This window comes from Salmo salar, chromosome 09 (genome assembly GCF_965601325.2).
Source record: "Salmo salar chromosome 09, fSalSal1, whole genome shotgun sequence".
NCBI classification, from domain to species: Eukaryota; Metazoa; Chordata; class Actinopteri; order Salmoniformes; family Salmonidae; genus Salmo; species Salmo salar.
In genome coordinates, this window is record NC_138299.1 from 46,468,251 (window position 1) to 46,492,981 (window position 24,731).

Sequence of the window (24,731 nt, forward strand, 5' to 3'; positions counted from 1 at the left end):
GTTGGCCTAGCCTACCTGTTAGCCTGGCATACCTGTTGGCCGTAGCCTACCTGTTAGCCTAGCCTACCTGCTTGTTAGCCTACCTGCTTGTTAGCCTACCTGTTGGCCTAACCTACCTGATTGTTGGCCTATCCTACCTGCTTGTTAACCTACCTGTTGACCTAACCTACCTGTTTGTTGGCCTAGCCTACCTGCTTGTTAGCCTACCTTTTGGCCTAATCTACCTGTTGGCCCTAACCTACCTGCTTGTTGGCCTAGCATACCTGCTTGTTAGCCTACCTTTTGGCCTAATCTACCTGTTGGCCTAACCTACCTGCTTGTTAGTCTACCTGTTGGCCTAACCTACCTGCTTGTTAGTCGACCTGTTGGCCTAGCCTACCTGCTTGTTAGCCTACCTGTTGGCTAACCTACCTGCTTGTTAGCCTACCTGTTGGCCTAGCCTACCTGCTTGTTAGCCTAGCCAACAGCCTACCTGTTGGACTAACCTACCTGCACATTGGCCAAGTCTACCTGCTTGTTAGCCTAGCCTACCTGGTTGTTAGCCTAGCCAACAGTCTATCTGCTTGTTACCCTACCTGTTCAGCTAGCCTACCTGTTAGCCTAATCTACCTGTTGGCTCAGTGGCCGGATGGAGAATATCCACACATGGTCTTTAGTTCATATCATTAGTTTATTGCATTTTAAAGGTCTCACCAGAACCCATGATTATTGCCTATAATGGCCTTATAATATTCACTATCACTCAGTCAATATGAATTCTCTCTCTAAACAGTGTCACAAAGAAATTGCAGTTGACAATTGTATAAATACATTTAGGCTAATAATTTCCCTTTTGCTTGTTGACATAGTTTCCATCTCTTACTAAGAAGTTGAGAGTTCCTGATCTGTGAATGGTTGTCTTTACTCGGTGTATTTACTCAGTCAAACCTATGACAGAGCAGCTAAAGGAAAATAAACAGAATTGTCTGTCCGGCTGTTGCCACGTTCATGTGCTAGTCGAAAATAGAAAACTAGGAAATGTCCGACTTGTTAAACGGTTGAACGCGGCACGTGTAAATGTACAACAGGTTTAGTAAGTCGGACATTTCCGAGTTTCGTAGTTCCGCCGAGCACATGAACGCGGCACGTATCCACACCCCTGTTACTTGTTCTAGTTTTCTGCTTGGAGGAAGTGGCCCCTTTCGCTCTTTACCGCGGGGATACAAAATAATTAACAAACTATTCTGTTGTTGGAAAATTAAGCAATTGTCGTCCCGGAAGATTGAGAAATCGTTTCTGCAGAATAGCACGTTGTAACAACATAGTTGTAAGAAGATACGCCAGAGTGGATCGTTTTGAGCTGGAGTAGCCTAGCCTTGGCTGCTCTGTTTACATTGGGATTGTTTTGATGCGGGGTGTTTTCACGGTGACGTTTTTGCGTGGAAAACGACTATAAATCCTGCAACGATGGCAATGCAGGTAAGGGAGTTTCTTCAGCATGTCATGGTGCGCTTTATCGAATGGTAGACAACGTTAATATAGTTTTTTTGTCATACAGGATATGCGCTATTGGGGGTTTCATTGAAGTGTAGTGTAGATTGCAGAGTAATAACTTTTATAACTAAAAGAGAACATGTTTATAAACTGAACCAATGTCATACAAGATATGAATTGATGCCATGTGCATAGGTAGATTAAACAACACGTATGTATGTAGGCATTTACATGTTTATCTTTCAGTCTCTACTGTGAACTGCTTTTTGTAGGTTGTAGGCAACTGTTTTAGAGAGGGAGGCAGTGTGTTTGTGTTTGACACTACTCTCAGTGCCCTCGGGATAACACTCAGACAGGATATATGAGTGTGTGTGTGTGTGTGTGTGTGTGTGGTGTGTGTGTGTGTGTGTGTTTCAGAGTGGTCCTGAGGTCATCACTGTGTGTCCTATGACTATGTCCTACAGTACCATTCAGAGTGGTCCTGAGGTCATCACTGTGTGTCCTATGACTACGTCCTACAGTACCATTCAGAGTGGTCCTGAGGTCATCACTGTGTGTTTGCTCTGTTTCAGGCCCAGGTGATATATGACTTCAGTGCTGAACCAGGAAATAACGAGTTGACAGTCAGGGAAGGAGAGACTGTCACCGTCCTCAACCAGGTACACACAGGATCTGACTGGCTGGCCATAGTCACCTGAAGTACTACAGTGTTACATGTCACGCTTTTCTGTCCAGGCTCTGATGAATAACTCTCATACCTCTTCTCTCTCTTCCTCTTGTCTCTCACTCTCTTCCTCTCTCCCTCTCTCTCCTCCTTCTCTCTCCCTCTTTCCCCCTTCTCTCTCTTCCTCTCCCTCTCTCTTCCTCTCCCTCTCTCCTCCTTCTCTCTCCCTCTTTCCCCCTTCTCTCTCTTCCTCTCCCTCTCTCTCTTCCTCTCCCTCTCTCTCTTCCTCTCCCTCTCTCTCCCCCTTCTCTCTCTCCCCCTTCTCTCTCTTCCTCTCCCTCTTTCTCCCCCTTCTCTCTCTTCCTCTTGTCTCTCACTCTGTTCCTCTCTCCCTCTCTCCCCCTTCTCTCTCTTCCTCTCTCCCTCTTCCCCCCTTCTCTCTCTTACTCTCCTTCTCTCTCTTCCTCTCCCTCTATCTTCCTCTCCCTCTCTCTCCCCCTTCTCTCTCTCCCTCTCCCTCTCTCTCCCCCTTCTCTCTCTTCCTCTCTCTCTTCCTCTCGCTCTCCCCATCTCTCTCCTTCTCTCTCCCCTTCTCTCTCTTCCTCTCCCTCTCTCTGCCACTCCTCTCTCTTTGCAGAATGTTGGTGGAGGATGGATAGAGGCTCAGAACTCCAGAGGAGAAAGTGGGCTGGTTCCGGAAGACTACTTACAGGTGAGTGTGTGTCTGTGTTCATTACGGATTACACACCATAACAGTGTGAGTGACGGTGCTGCTGTAACACATTCATTCTGTTGTAATTCACTACGTATCTATCTGTAAAGTAAATCAAATCAAATGTTATTTGTCACATGCGCTGAATACAACAGGTGTAGACCTTACAGTGAAATGATTCCTTACAAGCCCTTAATCAACAATGCTGTTTTAAAAAAAGGAATACAAAAATAAGGATGAGAAATAAAAGTAACAAATAATTAAAGAGCAGCAGTAAAATAACAATAGCGAGGCTATATACAGGGGTCAGTATGCAGGGGCACCGGTTAGTCGAGGTAATTGAGGTAATATGTACATGTAGGTAGAGTTATTAAAGTGACTAGGCATAGATAATAACAGAGAGTAGCAGCAGTGTAAAAGGGGTGGGGGTGGGGGGGGGGGGCAATGCAAATAGTCTGGGTAGTCATTTGATTAGATGTTCAGGAGTCTTATGGCTTGGAGGTAGAAGCTGTTTAGAAGCTTCTTGGACCTAGACTTGGCGCTCCGGTACTTCTTGCAATGCGGTAGCAGAGAGAACAGTCTATGACTAGAGTGACTGGGGTCTTTGACAATTTTTAGGGCCTTCCTCTGACACCGCCTGGTGTAGAGGTCCTGGATGGCAGGCAGCTTAGCCCCAGTGATGTAATAGGCCGTACGTACTACCCTCTGTAGTGCCTTGTGGTCGGAGGCCGAGCAGTTGCCACACCAGGCAGGATGCTCTCGATGGTGCAGCTGTAGAACCTTTTGAGGATCTGAGGACCCATGCCAAATCTTTTCAGTCTCCTGAGGGGGAATAGGTTTTGTCGTGCCCTCTTTACAACTGTCTTGGTGTTCTCGGACTATGTTCGTTTGCTGGTGATGTGGACACTTGAAGCTCTCAACCTGCTCCACTACAGCCCGTTCAATGAGAATGGGGGTGTTCTCGGTCCTCCTTTTCCTGCAGTCCACAATAATTTCATTTGTCTTGATCACGTTGAGGGAGAGGTTGTTGTCCTGGCACCACACGGCCAGGTCTCTGACCTCGTCCCTATAGGCTGTCTCGTCATCGTCTGTGATCAGGCCTACCACTGTTGTGTCATCGGCAAACTTAATGTTGGTGTTGGATTCATGCCTGGCCGTGCAGTCATGAGTGAACAGGGAGTACAGGAGGCCCCTGTGTTGAGGATCAGCGTGGCAGATGTGTTGTTACCTACCCTTACCACCTGGGGAAGGGCAGTCAGGAAGTCCAGGATCCAGTTGCAGAGGGAGGTGTTTAGTTCCAGGGTCCTTAGCTTAGTGATGAGCTTTGAGGGCACTATGGTGTTGAACGCTGAGCTGTAGTCAATGAATAGCATTCTCACATAGGTTTTCCTTTTGTCCAGGTGGGAAAGGGCAGTGTGGAGTGCAATAGAGATTGCATCATCTGTGGATCTGTTAGGCAGTATGCAAATTGGAGTGGGTCTAGGGTTTCTGGGATAATGGTGTTGATGTGAGCCATGACCAGCCTTTCAAAGCACTTCGTGGCTACAGACGTGAGTGCTACGGGTGGGTAGTCATTTCGGCAGGTTACCTTAGTCCCTGTGCCCAAGAACACTATGGTGGTCTGCTTGAAACATGTAGGTATTACAGACTCAGACAGGGAGAGGTTGAACATGTCAGTGAAGACACTTGCCAGTTGATCAGCGCATGCTCGGAGTACACGTCCTGGTTATCCGTCTGGCCCTGCGGACTTGTGAATGTTGACCTGTTTAAAGGTCTTACTCACATCGGCTGCGGAGAGCGTGATCACACAGTCGTCCGGGACAGCTGATGCTCTCATGCATGTTTCAGTGTTACTTGCCTCGAAGCGAGCATAGAAGTAATTTAGCTCGTCTGGTAGGCTCGTGTCATTGGGCAGCTCTCGGCTGTGCTTCCTTTTGTAGTCCGTAATAGTTTGCAAGCCCTGCCACATCCGACGAGCGTCGGAGCCGGTGTAGTACGATTCAATCTTAGTCCGGTATTGACGCTTTGCCTGTTTGATGGTTCGTCGGAGGGCATAGCAGGATTTCTTATAAGCTTCCAGGTTAGAATCCCACTCCTTGAAAGTGGCAGCTCTACCCTTTAGCTCAGTGCTGATGTTGCCTGTAATCCATGGCTTCTGGTTGGGGTGTGTACGTACAGTCACTGTGGGGACGACGTCATCAATGCACTTATTGATGAAGCCAGTGACTGATGTGGTGTACTCCTCGATGCCATCAGAAGATTCCCGAAACATATTCCAGTCTGTGCTAGCAAAACAGTCCTGTAGCTTAGCATCTGCTTCATCTGACCACTTTTTTTTATTGACCGAGTCACTGGTGCTTCCTGCTTTAACTTTTGCTTGTAAACAGGAAGGAGGGTAGATAGAATTATGGTCAGATTTGCCAAATGGAGGGCGAGGGAAAGCTTTGTACGTGTCTCTGTGTGGAGTAAAGGTGGTCTAGAGTTTTTTTTCCCCCATCTGGTTGCACATTTTAACATACTGGTGGAATTTTAGTAAAACGGATTTAAGTTTCCCTGCATTAAAGTCCCCGGCCAGGTTTGGGTTAAAGTCCAGTTACATTCCAGTCAATTAAGGAAGTACACTGAAATTCCAATTCTCTTCAATACTTTTTAATTAGGACCATTTGGATTTGGAATCTGCTGTACTTTCTGAATTGACTGGACTGACTTTCCCCCCCCCCCCCCCACCCACTTTATTTTAAGTTTACATGCACTCAATTAGTATTTGGTAGCATTGCCTTTAAATTGTTTAACTTGGGTCAAGCGTTTCGGGTAGCCTTCCACAAGCTTCCCACAATACGTTGGGTGAATTTTGGCCCATTCCTCCTGACAGAGCTGGTGTAACTTAGTCAGGTTTGAAGGCCTCCTTGCTCTCACACACTTTTTCAGTTCTGCCCACAAATGTTCTATAGGATTGAGGTCAGGGCTTTGTGATGGCCACTCCAATACCTTGACTTTGTTGTCCTTAAGCCATTTTGCCACAACTTTGGAAGTATGCTTGGGGTCATTGTCCATTTGGAAGACACATTTGCAACCAAGCTTTAACTTCCTGACTGATGTCTTGAGATGTTGCTTCAATATATCCACATACTTTTCCGTCCTTATGATGCCATCTATTTTGTGAAGTGCACCAGTCCCTCCTGCAGCAAAGCACCCACAGAACATGATGCTGCCACCCCCGTGCTTCACGGTTGGGATGGTGTTCTTCGGCTTGCAAGCCTCCCCCTTTTTCCTCCAAACATAAAGATGGTCATTATGGCCAAACAATTCTATTTTAGTTTCATCAGACCAGAGGACATTTCTCCAAAAAGTCCGATATTTGTCCCCATGTGCAGTTGCAAACCGTAGTATGACTTTTTTATGGCGGTTTTGGAGCAGTGGCTTCTTCCTTGCTTACCGGCCTTTCTGGTGAGGTCAATATAGGACTCGTTTTACTATGGATAAGTACATTCCTCTCTAGGAGACAGAACACGTCTCCTTCCTGAGCGGTATGACGGCTGCGTGGTCCCATGGTGTTTATACTTGCGTACTATTGTTTGTACAGATGAACGTGGAACCTTCAGGCATTTGGAAATTGCTTCCAAGGATGAACCAGACTTGTGGAGGTCTTGGCTGATTTCTTTTGATTTTCCATGATGTCAAGGAGAGAGGCACTGAGTTTGAAGGTAGGCCTTGAAATACATCCACAGGTACACCTCCAATTGACTCAAATGATGTCAATTAGCCTATCAGAAGCTTCTAAAGCCATGACATAATTTTCTGGAATTTTCCAATCTGTTTAAAGGCACAGTCAACTTAGTGTATTTAAACTTCTGACCCACTGGAATTGTGATACAGTGAATTATAAGTGAAATAATCTGTCTGTTAACAATTGTTGGAAAAATGACTTGTCATGCACACAGTAGAAAAACTATAGTTTGTTAACAAGAAATTTGTGGAGTGGTAGAAAAATGAGTTTTTGTTACTCCAACCTAAGTGTATGTAAACTTCTGACTTCAACTGTAGTGTAAAGGCTGTCTTCGTCGTCAGACGAAACAGAGAAGTCATCGTCTGAGAAAGTGAACCAATACACAGCGGAGTTAGTGTTCATCATTGAAGTTTAATTTACTAAAGAACACTACACAAAACAAGAAAACCGACAGCCAAACTGTCCTGTCAGGTGCAAAACACTAAACAGAAACAATTACCCACAAAACCCAAAGGCAAAACATGCTCCTTATGTGTGACTCCCAATCAGCAACAACGCTCTACAGCTGTGCCTGATTGGAAGCCACACGGCCAAAATTAATTAAACAAACCAACATAGAAAAATGCACATAGAACGCCCACCCAATGTAACACCCTGGCCTAACCAAAATAAAGAACAAAAACCCCTCTCTATGGCCAGGGCGTTACATGTAGGCTGTCTGTGGTTCCAGGGCATGTTTCGCTTTGCTTTAGCTAATGGATAAATGTTTACTGGTAGGCCTATTTGGTCATCATTTAAAACCACACTACAGCCTACTCTGGTTGTAAAGTGGTGCCATGAACTCAATATTAAGAGGTGAAAAATAAACAATATACTCCCAGAAAGCTGTGACTCTTCTCTCTGTATCTAGAACAACAGTAGTTGCTTTCAAAACAGTATTTTGCATATTTAGCAACGGTCATATGCTTGTCTCAGAACGCATCACTCTCTCCTCTGTGCGCACATTGTGGAGAGGGGGGTGAGAGTGGCTCGCTAACATAGCAACAGACAGCAAAACAGGGGCAGGCAAATACCTAGTTAAATGCTTATGTTCCTAGCTCCAACAGTGCATTAATACCTAGCTAAATGCTTATGTTCCTAGCTCCAACAGTGCATTATTACCTAGCTAAATGCTTATGTTCCTAGCTCCAACAGTGCATTAATACCTAGCTAAATGCTTTTGTTCCTAGCTCCAACAGTGCATTAATACCTAGCATTAATACCTAGCTAAATTCTCATGTTCCTAGCTCCAACAGTGCATTAAAACCTAGCTAAATGATTATCAGACCTACCAACATGTACACATTTACCAACTTCGCAATGCTCTGTCCATGTACGCAGGTATGAGGTCTGATTTTAAAAGTACGCAGAAATGAATAGGGCCTGATTTATTTATTTTTTACATTTTTAAAAACATTTTAATAAAAAATAAATCCACTGAGTAAATCTAACATCCCGATTCTCGAGCTGCAACTTATTTTTTTAAATTCATAATACAGATCAACAATTTACATTGTTACATCATACAAAACAGAACGCAGGTGTTAATAAGAAAATACTAAAACATACAAAAAATAAGAAATTCTAGTGCAATTGTAATCACTGGAAAAAATCTTATTATAATGATTCAGGAAAATGTTATTCTTGTTGTTATTCACTAGGGTTATGGTTTTAATAAGATAGTTAAATTCAATCAAAAATATGTTTAATTTTGGTATAGAATTTAGGAATTTTTGTTTGTGTATAAAGTATTTGGCAACAAGAATAATACAATTCACAATCATTTTAAATAGTCTTGTTATCATTGCAATAGTAACATATATTATATCCTTCATGTCAAAAACATGGGTAGTGTTCATAATGGTAAATAAGTATTTTGCAAGGTTTTCCCAAAATTCTGACACAAATTTACATTCAAAGAACAAGTAAGACAGATTCTCACCTTCTTTTTCACAGAGAATGCAGATATCATCAATAGCCACAAATTTGGATAACATAGAATTACGTCGATATATCTTATGTAAAATTTTAAAGTGCACTTAACTTTGTTTGGTATACAATATTTGTAAGGCCTTAACCATGCATTTTTCCAGACAATGTCAAGAATAAGCATGTTCCAGAAATGTTTTCCTCTCGGTGTAAGTTGGTTTCACATTTAGAAACATTCAGTTTTAATCCTGATTCAATAGAAAATGCAGTTATAGCATTAAGAGCATGGGCGACCTGGTCTTTGTCTCTTAATAAAAAGAGTAGTATCATCAGCCAGTTGGGAAATTTAGATTTATTTGTTAAAAATGGTTAAGCCATACAAATTTGCATTATTCAGAATATCTAGAGATAGAATGGGAAAAAAATGAATAAAAATGGCGAAATTGGGCATCCCTGTCATACACTTCTGTTGATACTGAACCTTTTGGAAGTATTAAGGTTTAGTAACACAGAACTATTTATATCTTTGTAGAACATGCGAATGACTTTGATAATATTTTCAACGAATCCAAAAAGTTTAAGTGACCTAAAGAGAAATTCATGTTCAATTGTGTCAAAGGCTTTACAGAATTCCAAAAATAAGACAAGCGCATCTGAGTCAATTGCATCTGAATAATCTATAAGGTCCAAGACTAAACGAATGTTAGAGCTGATGTGATGGCCCTTCATAAATCCTGTTTGAGTCTCATTTATAATGGTATCTATTCCTTTCTTTAATCTTTTGGCATAAACCAGAGCAATCAATTTGTAATCAATATTTAATAAAGTAATTGGTCTCCAATAGACATGTACGGAGTTTGTGTCAACGGACATGGAGATGAATACATTATTATTCGACGTATCTACCCCATGTCTGCCCCTCCTCCTGTTTGTTGTGATGCTGAGTTGGCCGACTGTCAGCAGTACGTTAACACATGGACGAATCCCTTTTCGACTCTGTGTGTTGTGGAAAGGTAAACACTAATTGTTTTGATAAGCTAACATTAGCGAACATAAGATGGACATTCAGTGGACTCTAAAATGCCAGCAGTTCACTCGCATTTGCTAGGGAAAGAAATTAAATGCAAATACTGAAAAATAACTGGTTGCATTTGTGCGAGTGTGATATACATTTAATTCTGCATCCCGTTAGTTGTATTTTCCACGTAACATTACGAGGATCACGCAACCTGATAGACTATAACTGTAATTATGATCCACGTCATAAAAAGCATTACAAAAGTATAATCAAAAATAAATATAAACATCTTGGCATTAAATGGAGTCGGGAGTTTAGAAGACTGCGTGATGAAGAATGAATGAGTGTCCGGTATCAGCTATAGATGCAATGCTTCTAAAATGCATTGGCACTAGATTTGCGAGTTGAATCTCCAATTTGCCGCACGCGTCTTGTACTCTAAAAAGTTGGACAGGGTTGGCAGGTCTGGATTATGTTCCTAGCTCCAACAGTACATTAATAACTAGCCAAATGCTTGTGTTTTTAGCTCCAACAGTACATTTATAACTAGCTAAATGCTTGTGTTTTTAGCTCCAACAGTACATTAATAACTAGCTAAAGGCTTGTGTTTTTAGCTCCAACAGTACATTAATAACTAGCCAAATTATTAAGGTTCCTAGCTTCAACAGTACATTAATAACTAGCCAAATGCTTGTGTTTTTAGCTCCAACAGTACAGTAATACCTAGCTAAATGCTTGTGTTTTTAGCTCCAACAGTACAGTAATACCTAACAATACACGCAAATCCAAAACATTCAAAGAAAGTAATTAAGAAATATTGGAACAAGCAATGTCAGAGTCCGGGACAGTATATGGACAGTATATGACTAGAAAAGGTGTGTACAGTAGTAGTTATATAGGATTGGACTGGACTACAATACAGTATATACATATGAAGTGGCTAAAACAGTATGTAAATATTATTAAAGTGACCAGGTAGCCTGGCGGATAGGAGCGTTGGGCCAGTAACCGAAAGATTGCTGGGTCGAATCCCCGAGCTGACAAGGTAAAAATGTGTCGTTCTGCCCCTGAGCAAGGCAGTTACTGTTACCTGGGTGCCGATGACGTGGATGTCGATTGAGGCAGCCCCCCGCACCTCTCTGATTCAGAGGGGTTGGGTTAAATGTAGAAGACACATTTCAGTTGAATGCATTCAGTTGTACAACTGACTAGGTATCCCCCTTTCCCTTTGTCGGTGTTCCATGACTATGTACACAGGGCAGCAGTCTCTAAGGTGCAGGGTAGAGTACCGGGTGGTAGCCGGCTAGTAACAGTAACTAAGTTCATGGCAGGGATCTGGGCGGAGGCCGGCTAGTGGTGACTATTTAACAGTCTGATAGCCTGGAGATAGAAACTGTTTATCAGTCTACTGGAACGTTGTGTAGCAAAATCACTGAAAATGAACAACTTACACAAAATGCTTCGGTAAGAGGAAGGTGGTTTATCGTTCCAGCTCGGGGGGGGGGGGTGTGTGTGTGTGTGTGTGTGTGTGTGTGTGTGTGTGTGTGTGTGTGTGTGTGTGTGTGTGTGTGTGTGTGTGCGCGGCATTCCTCAGTTATACAGGGGTTGGTATAGAGGAATCTTTGTGAGACGCCATCACACAGCCCTTGTTTTTGACAAACGTGATATCACCGGGGAGCCGCACGGTAACGACAAGGTTGAACTCTGGAAAAAGTTTGAAGACCCCAAGTACCACGCCAAAATAAACTTGACTAAATGTCGCTAACAGTGTGACGCTAAAGCAACGCTGTGTCTTTGCAAAGTATGTTTACTGGGATCTCTGTAGTACAAACAGTAATGCTTTCATCCTGCAGACATGGAAAGATAAAGTGAAAATGTGGATGTTTATTACAAACCCCCCATCTCTCAGGTTGGTGCGGTGTCGTCCAGAACACCAGAGACAGCTACCTATCCGGTTGCCTACATCCCAGAGTCCAGCAACAGCACAAACACTCAGGTACACACTACTTTATTACTATAAGTTATAGGGCTTGAGAGAGAGAGGGACTCTGTCTCTGTCTCTAAATTAAGGAAAGCTTTGACTATGTACAGACTCAGTGACCATAGCCTTGCTATTGAGAAAGGCTGCCATAGGCAGGCTATGTGCACACTGCCAACAAAATGATTTGGAAACTGAGCTGCACTTCCTGCCAAATGTATGACCATATTAGAGACACATATTTCCCTCAGATTACACAGATCCACAAAGAATTCGAAAACAACTACAATTTCAATGAACAACCATATCTATTTGGTGAAATACCACAGTGGGCCATCACAGCAACAACATTTGTGGCCTGTTGCCACAAGAAAAGGGCAACCAGTGAAGAACAAACACCATTGTAAATACAACCCATAATTATGTTTATTTATTTTCCCTTTTGTACTTTAACTATTTGCACATCGTTACAACACTGTATGTAGACATAATATGACATTTGAAATGTATTTATTCTTTTGGAACTTTTGTGAGAGTAATGTTTACTGTTAATTTGTTATTGTTTATTCCACTTTTGTTTATTATCTATTTCACTTGCTTTGGCAATGTTTCCTATGCCAATAAAGCCCCTTAAATTGAAATAGAGAGAGAGAGAGATGTTTATAGTCAGGCAGGAAGGGGAAATGGTCGTTACCATGGCGTTGAAGCTTCTCTTTTGTAGGCCCAAGGACAGTTCTGTCCACACTTGAGCCATTAAAACACACACAAACATCCAGATACCTTCTGTCCACGCTTGAGCCATTAAAACTTCATAAAGCAGGACAGCATGCACCACACACACACTTTAGCCATGAAGACTGCCTTGGTTAGAGCCACGCCACTTCAAAACATCAAGCCACTTAGCCTTTAAAACAGAGCAGGGTGAAGCAGTCATTTTTTTTTTTTTTTTAAGCAGCTCTGTGAAACATTTCCCAGAGTTCACTGCTGCTGTTGATGTTTGCAGGTTGCTAACGGTGACAACCCTTGGTCTGGGGGAGGAGCTTACACCAACGACACAGCCGGGGGATGGGAGACCCAGGGATACGCACACACTCAACAGAATGCAGGTGACACACACACACTCAACAGAATGCAGGTGACACACACACACTCAACAGAATGCAGGTGACACACACACACTCAACAGAATGCAGGTGACACACACACACTCAACAGAATGCAGGTGACACACACACACACTCGACAGAATGCAGGTGACACACACACACACTCGACAGAATGCAGGTGACACACACACACACTCGACAGAATGCAGGTGACACACACACACACACTCGACAGAATGCAGGTGACACACACACACACTCGACAGAATGCAGGTGACACACACACACACTCGACAGAATGCAGGTGACACACACACACTCGACAGAATGCAGGTGACACACACAGACACACAAGATGTTTGTAAATGTTGTTATATTTGTTATGTTGTATTTATTTGTATTTTTTTAATATAATGTCCTTGTTTGTGCGTGTGCGTTTGTGCGTGTGAAGGTGATGATGACGATGATGGTGAGTGGGATGAAGAATGGGATGATGCCAGATCAACAGGGGGTTATGGAGAAACTACAGGGGCTTATGGAGAAACTACAGGGGAGGAGGAAGGACAGGCGGCAGGACGCGACACACACACACACATGAAGCTATCCCTCAACAAGTAAGACACACAAACATTATTTATTTTTAAATGTTGTTGCATTTCACTAGGGTTGCAAAATTCTGGTAACTTTTCAAAAATAGTGTGCAAAGTTGTCATCAAGGCAAAGGGTGGCTACTTTGAAGAATCTCAAATATGAAATATATTTTGATTGGTTTAACACTTTTTTTTGGTTACTACATGATTCCATATGTGTTATTTCATAGTGTTGATGTCTTCACTAATATTCTACAATGTAGAAAATAGCCAAAATAAAGAAACACCCTTGAAAGAGTAGATGTGTCCAAACTTTTGACTGGTACTGTAGGTCCGTATTCTTCCACTAGGTTTGCGTTCTCTAAGATCCCCAACCCAGAGGTCTACCTGCTGGCTAAACTACCACCCAAAGGCAAAGACAGACTCGCCATCTATGTGAGTCATCCATCTGTTCTACACATTTACATTACATTAACATTACTTTACAGTACATTAACATTACTTTACAGTACATGAACAGTACATTAACATTACTTTACAGTACATGAACATTACTTTACAGTACAATACATTAACATTAACAGTACATTAACATTACTTTACAGTACATTACATTAACAGTACATTAACATTACTTTACAGTACATTAACATTACTTTACAGTACATTAACATTACTTTACAGTACATTACATTAACAGTACATTAACATTACATTAACAGTACATTACTTTACCGTACATTATATTAACATTACTTTACAGTGCATTACATTAACATTACTTTACAGTACATTACTTTACAGTACATTAACATTACTTTACAGTATATTAACATTACTTTACAGTACATTACATTAACAGTACATTACATTAACATTACAGAACATTACTTTACAGTACATTACATTAACATTACTTTACAGTTCATTACATTAACATTACTTTACAGTACATTAACATGACTTTACAGTACATTACATTAACATTACATTAACATTACTTTACATTACTTTTACATTCATCTGCATTACTTTACATTACTTTTACAAGGCTTTACATTACTTTACATTACTTTTACATTCATCTGCATTACTTTACATTACTTTTACAAGGCTTTACATTACATTACTTTTACATTCATCTGCATTACTTTACATTACTTTTACAAGGCTTTACATTACATTGTATTACATTCACATTACATTTAGATGACATTATTTACATAACATTACTTTACATTACTCTACATTTACATAACAGTACATTACATTAAATTACATTTAAATTACATTTACAAGGCATTACTCTTCTATACATTACTTTTACATTGCATTACTTTAAATTACATTTACAAGGCATTACATTTACATTACATTTACGGGTGGGGAAAAAACTCTTCTACTCTAGATGGTAATAGCAATGTAGTAATTGTTTTGTTTGTGTGTGTGTGTGTGTGTGGTGTTTGTGTGTGTGTGTGTGTGTGTGTGAGATGGGAGATGTGGGACCAGTGTGGCTGTATCCCCAGTCTCCTCTTGACTGTGTCGTGGCTGATCCTAAAAAGGGCTCTAAGATGTACGGCCTGAAGAGTTACATAGAGTACCAGGTCATACCCAATGTGAGTATCACACAGACACACAATGCCACTTCATATAATGTTTTCATACCCTACATTAGTCATCTCATATGTATATACTGTACTCTATACCATCTACTGCATCTTGCCATCTTGACGTAATGTATCACTAGCCACTTTAAACAATGCCACTTCATATAATGTTTTCATACCCTGCATTACTCATCTCATATGTATATACTGTACCCTGTACCATCTACTGCATCTTGCCTATGCCGTTCGGCCATCACTCATCCATATATTTATATGTACATATTCGTATTCATTCCTTTGCACTTGTGTGTATAAAGTAGTTGTTGTGGATTTGTTAGGTTATATTACTTGTTAAATATTACTGCATGGTCGGAACAGAAGCACAAACTTTTCGCTACACTTGCATTAACACCTGCTAACCATGTGTCTGTGACAAATACATTTGATTTGATTTGACTAGTGCTGAGCGATTAGTGCTTTTTGAGGTCGTTTCAGTTCGGTGAAAAATAAAGATTTTTTCCATTTTGATTTGTATAAAAACTTTTTTTTTTAATGATGACCTTAAAATTATGTTAGAGCTTTTTAATAGAAATTCCAAAGCCAAATATTTAGAACATTCAATTGTCTTATTAAATTGTTTTTATTTGAGGACTTTTTATTATTTCATTATTTTTTTGTCATCATCTCTGCTCAGGCAGTAGCAGCCAACCAGCTAACCTCATTAACAAGTCATCCTATTTAGCTAGGCTAGTAACTAGCTAGCTGGCTAGTAGCTACCTATTATGTAATAGTAACTAGCTAGCTGGCTAGCTAGTAACTACCTAATATGCTGCAGAGCTGTCTGACGATAAAACTATTTTAGTTGTTCTTCAAAGTAGATGGGGTATACTTTCAAGACTGCTAATTACCAAGTACTACAACTATTAATCGGGTACAGCTACCTCACGAACTGTCTATATCCCTATTGTCATTGTCGTTGTGTACATTCCTCTCTCATGTGTCTTTCTGGGGCCGGAAGAGCAGGTTAGGCGCAATGGATTATAGGCATTGTAGTTAATTACCACCATTATTTTCTGTCCTGAACTAAGTTGAATATTGTCTGTTGAAAACTACAACTTCCAGCGGCCCACAGTTTGTCCTTGATCTGATTTCTCTCTAGAGGAACGGCGTGTAGAGCTCATAAAAAGTTTTAAAAAAATACTAACTAAATGGAATTCAAGTAATTTAACTGACATCGGTCAATTTAGTTGTTTAATAAGCCAAAAAATAATAAGTTGATCGCTCAGCACCAACACACACACACTTCTCTGACTCATCTTTTGGTGTTTTCTACAGACGACCAACAGACCTGTCAATCACAGGTATAAGCATTTTGATTGGCTGTATGAGCGCCTGTTGGAGAAGTTTGGTTCCGCCATCCCCATCCCCTCGCTGCCTGACAAACAGGTCACAGGTCAGTGGCTTCCATGGCAACTGTCGCCTCAGTTTTTCCTGAATGTATTGAGCTGTGTGTAAGGCATCCTTCAAGCATAAATAGTTCTGTATTGGAACCTGTTCACAATGGCCATCTAGTGAGGTCATAAATAGTTATTTATTAGAGCCTAGTGAGGTCATAAATAGTTATTTATTGGAGCCTGTTCACAATGGCCATCTAGTGAGGTCATAAATAGTTCTGTATTAGAGCCTGTTCACAATGGCCATCTAGTGAGGTCATAAATAGTTCTGTATTGGAGCCTGTTCACAATGGCCATCTAGTGAGGTCATAAATAGTTCTGTATTAGAGCCTGTTCACAATGGCCATCTAGTGAGGTCATAAATAGTTCTGTATTAGAGCCTGTTCACAATGGCCATCTAGTGAGATCATAAATAGTTCTGTATTGGAGCCTGTTCACAATGGCCATCTAGTGAGGTCATAAATAGTTCTTTTATTAGAGCCTGTTCACAATGGCCATCTAGTGAGGTCATAAATAGTTCTGTATTGGAGCCTGTTCACAATGGCCATCTAGTGAGGTCATAAATAGTTCTGTATTAGAGCCTGTTCACAATGGCCATCTAGTGAGGTCATAAATAGTTCTGTATTAGAGCCTGTTCACAATGGCCATCTAGTGAGGTCATAAATAGTTCTGTATTGGAGCCTGTTCACAATGGCCATCTAGTGAGGTCATAAATAGTTATTTATTAGAGCCTGTTCACAATGGCCATCTAGTGAGGTCATAAATAGTTCTGTATTGGAGCCTGTTCACAATGGCCATCTAGTGAGGTCATAAATAGTTATTTATTAGAGCCTGTTCACAATGGCCATCTAGTGAGGTCATAAATAGTTCTGTATTAGAGCCTGTTCACAATGGCCATCTAGTGAGGTCATAAATAGTTCTGTATTGGAGCCTGTTCACAATGGCCATCTAGTGAGGTCATAAATAGTTCTGTATTAGAGCCTGTTCACAATGGCCATCTAGTGAGGTCATAAATAGTTCTGTATTGGAGCCTGTTCACAATGGCCATCTAGTGAGGTCATAAATAGTTCTGTATTGGAGCCTGTTCACAATGGCCATCTAGTGAGGTCATAAATAGTTCTGTATTGGAGCCTGTTCACAATGGCCATCTAGTGAGGTCATAAATAGTTCTGTATTGGAGCCTGTTCACAATGGCCATTTAGTGAGGTCATAAATAGTTATTTATTAGAGCCTGTTCACAATGGCCATCTAGTGAGGTCATAAATAGTTCTGTATTGGAGCCTGTTCACAATGGCCATTTAGTGAGGTCATAAATAGTTATTTATTAGAGCCTGTTCACAATGGCCATCTAGTGAGGTCATAAATAGTTCTGTATTAGAGCCTGTTCACAATGGCCATCTAGTGAGCTCTAACTGTTTTATTGATTCCCCTGACAGCCCATACACACAAAATGTATGCAAGTCACGTTAGATAAAAGTGTCTGCTAAATGGCGTTTATTATTATTATTATTAAAGGTATAAGTATAAAAGTTTAGTATAAAATAGGTTTTGTAATTTACTGGTTCAGAATGTCACTATGGTACGTCTATTAAAATGTGGATGAATTAGGAGATGAGATAAATCCAATTATCTTTTTTATTTTTTACACACACTGCGAAGACCGAGGGGGATAATATGATGGTGGATTTTGTTGGCTTGTCAGGCCGGTAGGTGGGGTTGTAGTGATTTAGTAGGGACAAAACACATATCAGGGTGAGATCAAAACATAAAAAGTGCATGAAGGATCAAGTAGTGCTGCCGGGTGAATAAAGTGGAAGGAAATAGGCTTAACAGTAACACGTCATTAACAGGAGGTAAATGGGTTTACACAGTAAGAGTTAAATGGGCTTAACAGTAACATGTAAATGGGCTTAACGGTACCATGTAATTAACAGGAAGGAAATGGGTTTAACAGTAACATGTAATTAACAGGAAGGAAATGGGTTTAACAGTAACATGTAATTAACAGGAAGGAAATGGGTTTAACAGTAACATGTAATTAACAGGAAGGAAATGGGTTTAACAGTAACGTGTAATTAACAGGAAGGAAATGGGTTTAACAGTAATGTGTAATTAACAGGAAGGAAATGGGTTTAACAGTAACGTGTAATTAACAGGAAGGAAATGGGTTTAACAGTATCGTGTAATTAACAGGAAGGAAATGGGTTTAACAGTAACATGTAATTAACAGGAAGGAAATGGGTTTAACAGTAACGTGTAGTTAACAGGAAGGAAATGGGTTTACCAGTAACATGTAGTTAACAGGAAGGAAATGGGTTTAACAGTAACATGTAGTTAACAGGAAGGAAATGGGTTTAACAGTAACATGTAGTGAACAGGAGGGAAATGGGTTTAACAGTAACGTGTAATTAACAGGAAGGAAATGGGTTTAACAGTAACAGGTAATTAACAGGAAGGAAGCAGGTTTAACAGTAACATGTAGTTAACAGGAAGAAAATGGGTTTAATCTTACATCTAGACGTTCCGCTAGCGGAACACCTGCTCCAATATCCAATGATGGGCGTGGCGCGAAATACAAAGTCCTCGAAAATCCGAAAACTTCCATTTTTCAAACATATGACTATTTTACACCATTTTAAAGACAAGACTCTCGTTAATCTAACCACACTGTCCGATTTCAAAAAGGCTTTACAACGAAAGCAAAACATTAGATTATGTCAGCAGAGTACCCAGCCAGAAATTATCAGACACCCATTTTTCAAGCTAGCATATAATGTCACAAAAACCAAAACCACAGCTAAATGCAGCACTAACCTTTGATGATCTTCATCAGATGACACTCCTAGGACATTATGTTATACAATACATGCATGTTTTGTTCAATCAAGTTCATATTTATATCAAAAACCAGCTTTTTACATTAACATGTGACTAGCATGTGACTAGCATTCCCACCGAACACTTCTGGTGAATTTACTAAATTACTCACGATAAACGTTCACAAAAAACATAACAATTATTTTAAGAATTATAGATACAGAACTCCTTTATGCAATCGCGGTGTCCGTTTTTAAAATAGCTTTTCAGTGAAAGCACATTTTGCAATATTCTGAGTAGATAGCCCGGCCATCATGGCTAGCTATTTTGACACCCACCAAGTTTGGCACTCACCAAACTCAGATTTACTATAAGAAAAATTGGATTACCTTTGCTGTTCTTCGTCAGAATGCACTCCCAGGACTTCTACTTCAATAACAAATGTTGGTTTGGTTCCAAATAATCCATAGTGATATCCAAATAGCGGCTTTTGTTGTGCGTTCAAGACACTACACGAAGGGTAACGAAGGGTGACGCGCCCGGCGCGTTTCGTGACAAAAAAATTCAAAATATTCCATTACCGTACTTCGAAGCATGTCAAACGCTGTTTAAAATCAATTTTTATGCGATTTTTCTCGTAAAAAAGCGATTTAGCTGTGGTTTTGGTTTTTGTGACATTATATGCTAGCTTGAAAAATGGGTGTCTGATTATTTCTGGCTGGGTACTCTGCTGACATAATCTAATGTTTTGCTTTCGTTGTAAAGCCTTTTTGAAATCGGACAGTGTGGTTAGATTAACGAGAGTCTTGTCTTTAAAATGGTGTAAAATAGTCATATGTTTGAGAAATTGAAGTAATAGCATTTCTAAGGTATTTGAATATCGCGCCACGGGATTCCACTGGCTGTTGAGTAGCCCATAGAGGTTAACCCTGTGTGGGACGGACATCCAGCGAAAAATCATATCGCCATTAGCATAACAAAATTTAATAATAATAAAAATAAAAAAAAGTCAAATTATATCGTTTTATAGATACACCTCTCCTGAATTGAACCACGTTGTCCGATTTCAAAAAGGCTTTACAGGAAAAGCAAAACATTAGATTATGTTAGAGGAGTATATCGTAAAAGTAGCCACATAGCCATTTTCCGACCAACCACATGCATCACAAATAACCAAAAAACAGCTAAATGCAGCACTAACCTTTGACAATCTTCATCAGATGACACACCTAGGACATCATGTTACACAATACATGCATTCTTTTGTTCGATAAAGTTCATATTTATATATAAAAACAGCATTTTACATCGGTGCGTAACGTTGACTAACTATTTTCCCTCAAATGCATCCGATGAAACAGAGCTACAATTTACTAAATTACTATTCGAAAACATTTTTAAAATGTTTTGTCATTCTAAGATTTATAGATGAATATCTCTTGAAAGCACCTGTAATGCCAGATTTAAAAATAACTTTACTGGGTAATCACACTTTGCGATAAAAGGGGATGCGATACTCAGAACAATAGGCTAGCAATAGCAATAGGCTAGCCATCTTGGAACAATCGCATATCACATCTAGTCTTGTATACTATTGTCAATAATCCCTTACCTTTGGTTGTCTTCATCAGAAAGCACTTCCAGGAATCCCAGGTCCACAACAAATGTATTTTCGTTCGAAAAAATGACTCCTTTATGTTCCAAGAGCTTGTTCTTGTTAGCGCGTCTGAAGGCTGATCCAAATGCTTCGTCGGCCACGGGACAGCCATTTCGAGAAAATGCATTTTTTTCCCCATTTAGGTTCGTTCAAACATGTCAAACGTTGTATAACATAAATCTTCAGGGCGTTTTTCAACAAGAGAGCCAATAAGATTCGAGGGGGACGATTGCATTGTGTTTCAAAACGTTTCGAAAGGGGAGGGTAACCAGGGGCGCCGGCGTCATAATGGTGATGGCCCTCTCCGTGTGACCACGTTCCACAGCGTCTCATTCATTCAATTTTAACAGTAGAAGGCTCAAACCAATTTGTGAAGACTGGGGACATCTAGTGGAAGCAATAGGAAGTGCTCAATGAACCATAGCTCACGGTGTGATTAATAGGCAACGTGATGAAGTTGAGTTCGCAATTCAGAATTCCACTTCCTGTTTCCATCTGTCTCGGGGTTTTGACTGCCATATGAGTTCTGTTATACTCACAGACACCATTCAAACTGTTTTAGAAACTTTAGGGTGTTTTCTATCCACAAGTATTAATTATATGCATATCCTAGCTTCTGAGTTTAAGTAGGAGGCCGTTTAAAATGGGCACAAATTTTTTTCAAAAATCGCTTTAGCGCCCCCTATCCTAGGGGAACGCCAAGAGGTTAAGAATTATAGATAGACTACTCCTTTATGCAACCGCTGTGTCAGATTTTAAAATAGCTTTACGGAGAAAGCACATTTTTCAATATTCTGAGTACATAGCTGGCCATCACAGCGAGCTATCCAGACACCTGCCAAGTTCGGGGCAACCTAAACTCAGAATTAGTATTAGAAATATTGTCTTGCCTTTGCTGATCTTCGTCAGAATGCACTCCCAGGACTGCTACTTCCACAAGAAATTTAGTTTTTGTTTGAAATAATACATTTTTATGTCCAAATACCTCCGTTTTGTTCGTGTGTTTAGGTCACTATCCTAAAGCATGATGCGTGAGCGCAATTAGAGACACAAAAAGTCAAAATGTTCCATTACCGTACTTAGAAGCATGTCAAACTCTGTTTAAAATCAATCTTTATGGTATTTTTAACGTAATAATAATATTCAAACCGGACAATAGCTTATTCATTCCAGGAGAAAAAGAAGGAACAGTGTGCTCGCATGACCGCGCATATCCAATCCCTTTGTTGCCAGGCAGGCCACTCAGTAACTGAGCTCCTATACTCTGCCCAGTGACAGGAGAATGCTCAAACCACTTTCTGAAGGCTTTTGACAGCCAATGGAAGCCTTAGAAAGTGCAACGTAACCCCACAGATACTGTAGTTTTGAAAGGGACTAGAAAGAAGAACTACATTTCTCAGATCCTCCACTTCCAGGTTGACTTTTTCTCTGTTTTTTTGCCTGCCATATGAGTTCTGTTATACTCACAGACACCATTCAAACAGTTTTAGAAACTTCAGAGTGTTTTCTATCCATATCTACTAATAATATGCATATTCTAGTTTCTGGGCCAGAGTAGTAACCTGTTTAAATTGGGTACGTTTTTCATCCGGCTGTGAAAATACTGCCCCCTATACCCCAACAGGTTTTAACAGTAACATGTAGTGAACAGGAAGGAAATGGGTTTAACAGTAACACGTAATAATCAGGACACTGACAAACATGAGCTAAAACAGAAGAGCACATGGCATAACAAATTGAGGACCTGAATATTATCAAAGGGGTGTAATAACTAAGACTAGAAATGTGGAAGCATAATACATGTTTAGCAAGAGCACTTACATTTAAACACTCCCGTAATATAACAGAAAAAGTTTCCGGTTTTATTAGTCCGTAGATACGGGATATGCATGGTATAACATTGTCCAACCTGCTTACTTGCAGGTTCCTTCTGGACAATACAACAACAATTAGAAATATAAGAGTATGAACATACAGTAAATGGGTCAGTATAATATAATACCATTTTTAGCATAAGTATAATATAGGAAGTCACAATTTTATAGTCCATGAGCTGAAGAACATACGCACATCCAGGTACGTTTAGCAGGTTCTGGAGTAAGGAGCAAACTCATGGAAAACAGAAAGGAAAATGCCGCACTGTTTAGCAATTAACCATAATCAAAACTCATGACATTACTACCCTGCATCAATCTGCAGGTAGCTAACACACCAGGTTCAATGTTAACTAGCTAACATTAGGCTATAACTAGCAAAGCAAATGGCTCTGAAATACAAATAATATTACTACACAGATCATACACATAACGTTAGCTAGCTGACCTAACAACAGCAGTCGAGCACCAAAGCTAACTGGCTAATGTTGGCTAGCTTGCTAGCTACTTCCCGACACATGAGAAACCAGCTCACTCTGAGCTGACCATTTTACTCACCCTATTGAAATGGATACTTGCATAATCCCAACTCATGACGTTACTACCCTGCATGAATTTGCAGCTAATCAACCAAGTTCAACGTTATCCAGCTAACATTAGGCTATAACTAGCAAACCAATTGGATTTGAGATACGAATAATATTACTACACAGATCATACAGCTAACGTTAGCTAGCTAGCTAATAGTACACTTTAACATGAAATGAAAATGACTGAGACAACATTTTTGAAACATGTAATATCTGATAATGTAGCTAGCTAGCCTCTCTAGGCTAGGCGAGACGAATTCGTCCCACCTACGTAACAGCCAGTGTAATCCAGTGGCGCGATTTTCAAAACGTTAAAAATCCTATTACTTCAATTTCTCAAACATATGACTATTTTACAGCCATTTAAAGACAAGACTCTCGTTAATCTAACCACACTGTCCGATTTCAAAAAGGCTTTACAACGAAAGCAAAACATTAGATTATGTCAGCAGAGTACCAAGCCAGAAATAATCAGACACCCATTTTTCAAGCCAGCATATAATGTCACCAAAACCCAGAAGACAGCTAAATGCAGCACTCACCTTTGATGATCTTCATCAGATGACAACCCTAGGACATTATGTTATACAATACATGCATGTTTTGTTCAATCAAGTTCATATTTATATCAAAAACCAGCTTTTTACATTAGCATGTGACGTTCAGAACTAGCATACCCCCGCAAACTTCCGGGGAATTCGCTAACATTTTACTAAATTACTCACGATAAACGTTCACAAAAAGCATAACAATTATTTTAAGAATTATAGATACAGACCTCCTCTATCCACTCGATATGTCCGATTTTAAAATAGCTTTTTGGTGAAAGCACATTTTGCAATATTCTAAGTACATAGCCCAGGCTTCACGGGCTCGCTATTTAGACACCCGGCAAGTTTAGCACTCACCATAATCATATTTACTATTATAAAAGTTTGATTACCTTTTGTTGTCTTCGTCAGAATGCACACCCAGGACTGCTATTTCAATAACAAATGTTGGTTTGGTCCAAAATAATCCATCGTTATATCCGAATAGCGGCGTTTTGTTCGTGCGTTCCAGACACTATCCGAAATAGTAAAGAAGTGTCACGCGCATGGCGCAATTCGTGACAATAAAATTCTAAATATTCCATTACCGTACTTCGAAGCATGTCAACCGCTGTTTAAAATCAATTTTTACGACACTTTTCTCGTAGAAAAGCGATAATATTCCGACAGGGAATCTCCTTTTCGGCAAACAGAGGAAAAAATCCCAAAGGCGGGGGCGGTCGGGGTCACGCGCATAAGCCCGTGTCCCTTGATCGGCCACTTGAGAAAGGCGATAATGTGTTTCAGCCTGGGGCTGGAATGACGACATTCTGTTTTTTCCCGGGCTCTGAGCGTCTATGGACGACGTGGGAAGTGTCACGTTAGAGCAGAGATCCTTAGTAAATGATAGAGATGGAAAAGAATTTCAACAAATGGTCAGACAGGCCACTTCCTGTAAAGGAATCT

At 40.3% G+C, this 24,731-nt stretch overlaps 1 protein-coding gene across 1 annotated transcript in view; it reads left to right on the plus strand.

Annotated features, from left to right (window-relative positions):
- Positions 1-1,111: 1,111 nt before the first annotated feature.
- Positions 1,112-24,731, plus strand: part of LOC106611308 (sorting nexin-9) — a 29,207-nt gene continuing 5,587 nt past the window's right edge. Inside the window, exons 1-9 of the mRNA XM_045723704.2 lie at positions 1,112-1,458; positions 2,046-2,132; positions 2,775-2,849; positions 11,472-11,558; positions 12,544-12,646; positions 13,098-13,260; positions 13,587-13,671; positions 14,727-14,852; positions 16,179-16,296. Of these exons, the coding sequence (XP_045579660.1) occupies positions 1,447-1,458; positions 2,046-2,132; positions 2,775-2,849; positions 11,472-11,558; positions 12,544-12,646; positions 13,098-13,260; positions 13,587-13,671; positions 14,727-14,852; positions 16,179-16,296 (856 nt within the window). The 5' untranslated portion in view covers positions 1,112-1,446. The remainder of the gene's footprint in view (positions 1,459-2,045; positions 2,133-2,774; positions 2,850-11,471; positions 11,559-12,543; positions 12,647-13,097; positions 13,261-13,586; positions 13,672-14,726; positions 14,853-16,178; positions 16,297-24,731) is intronic.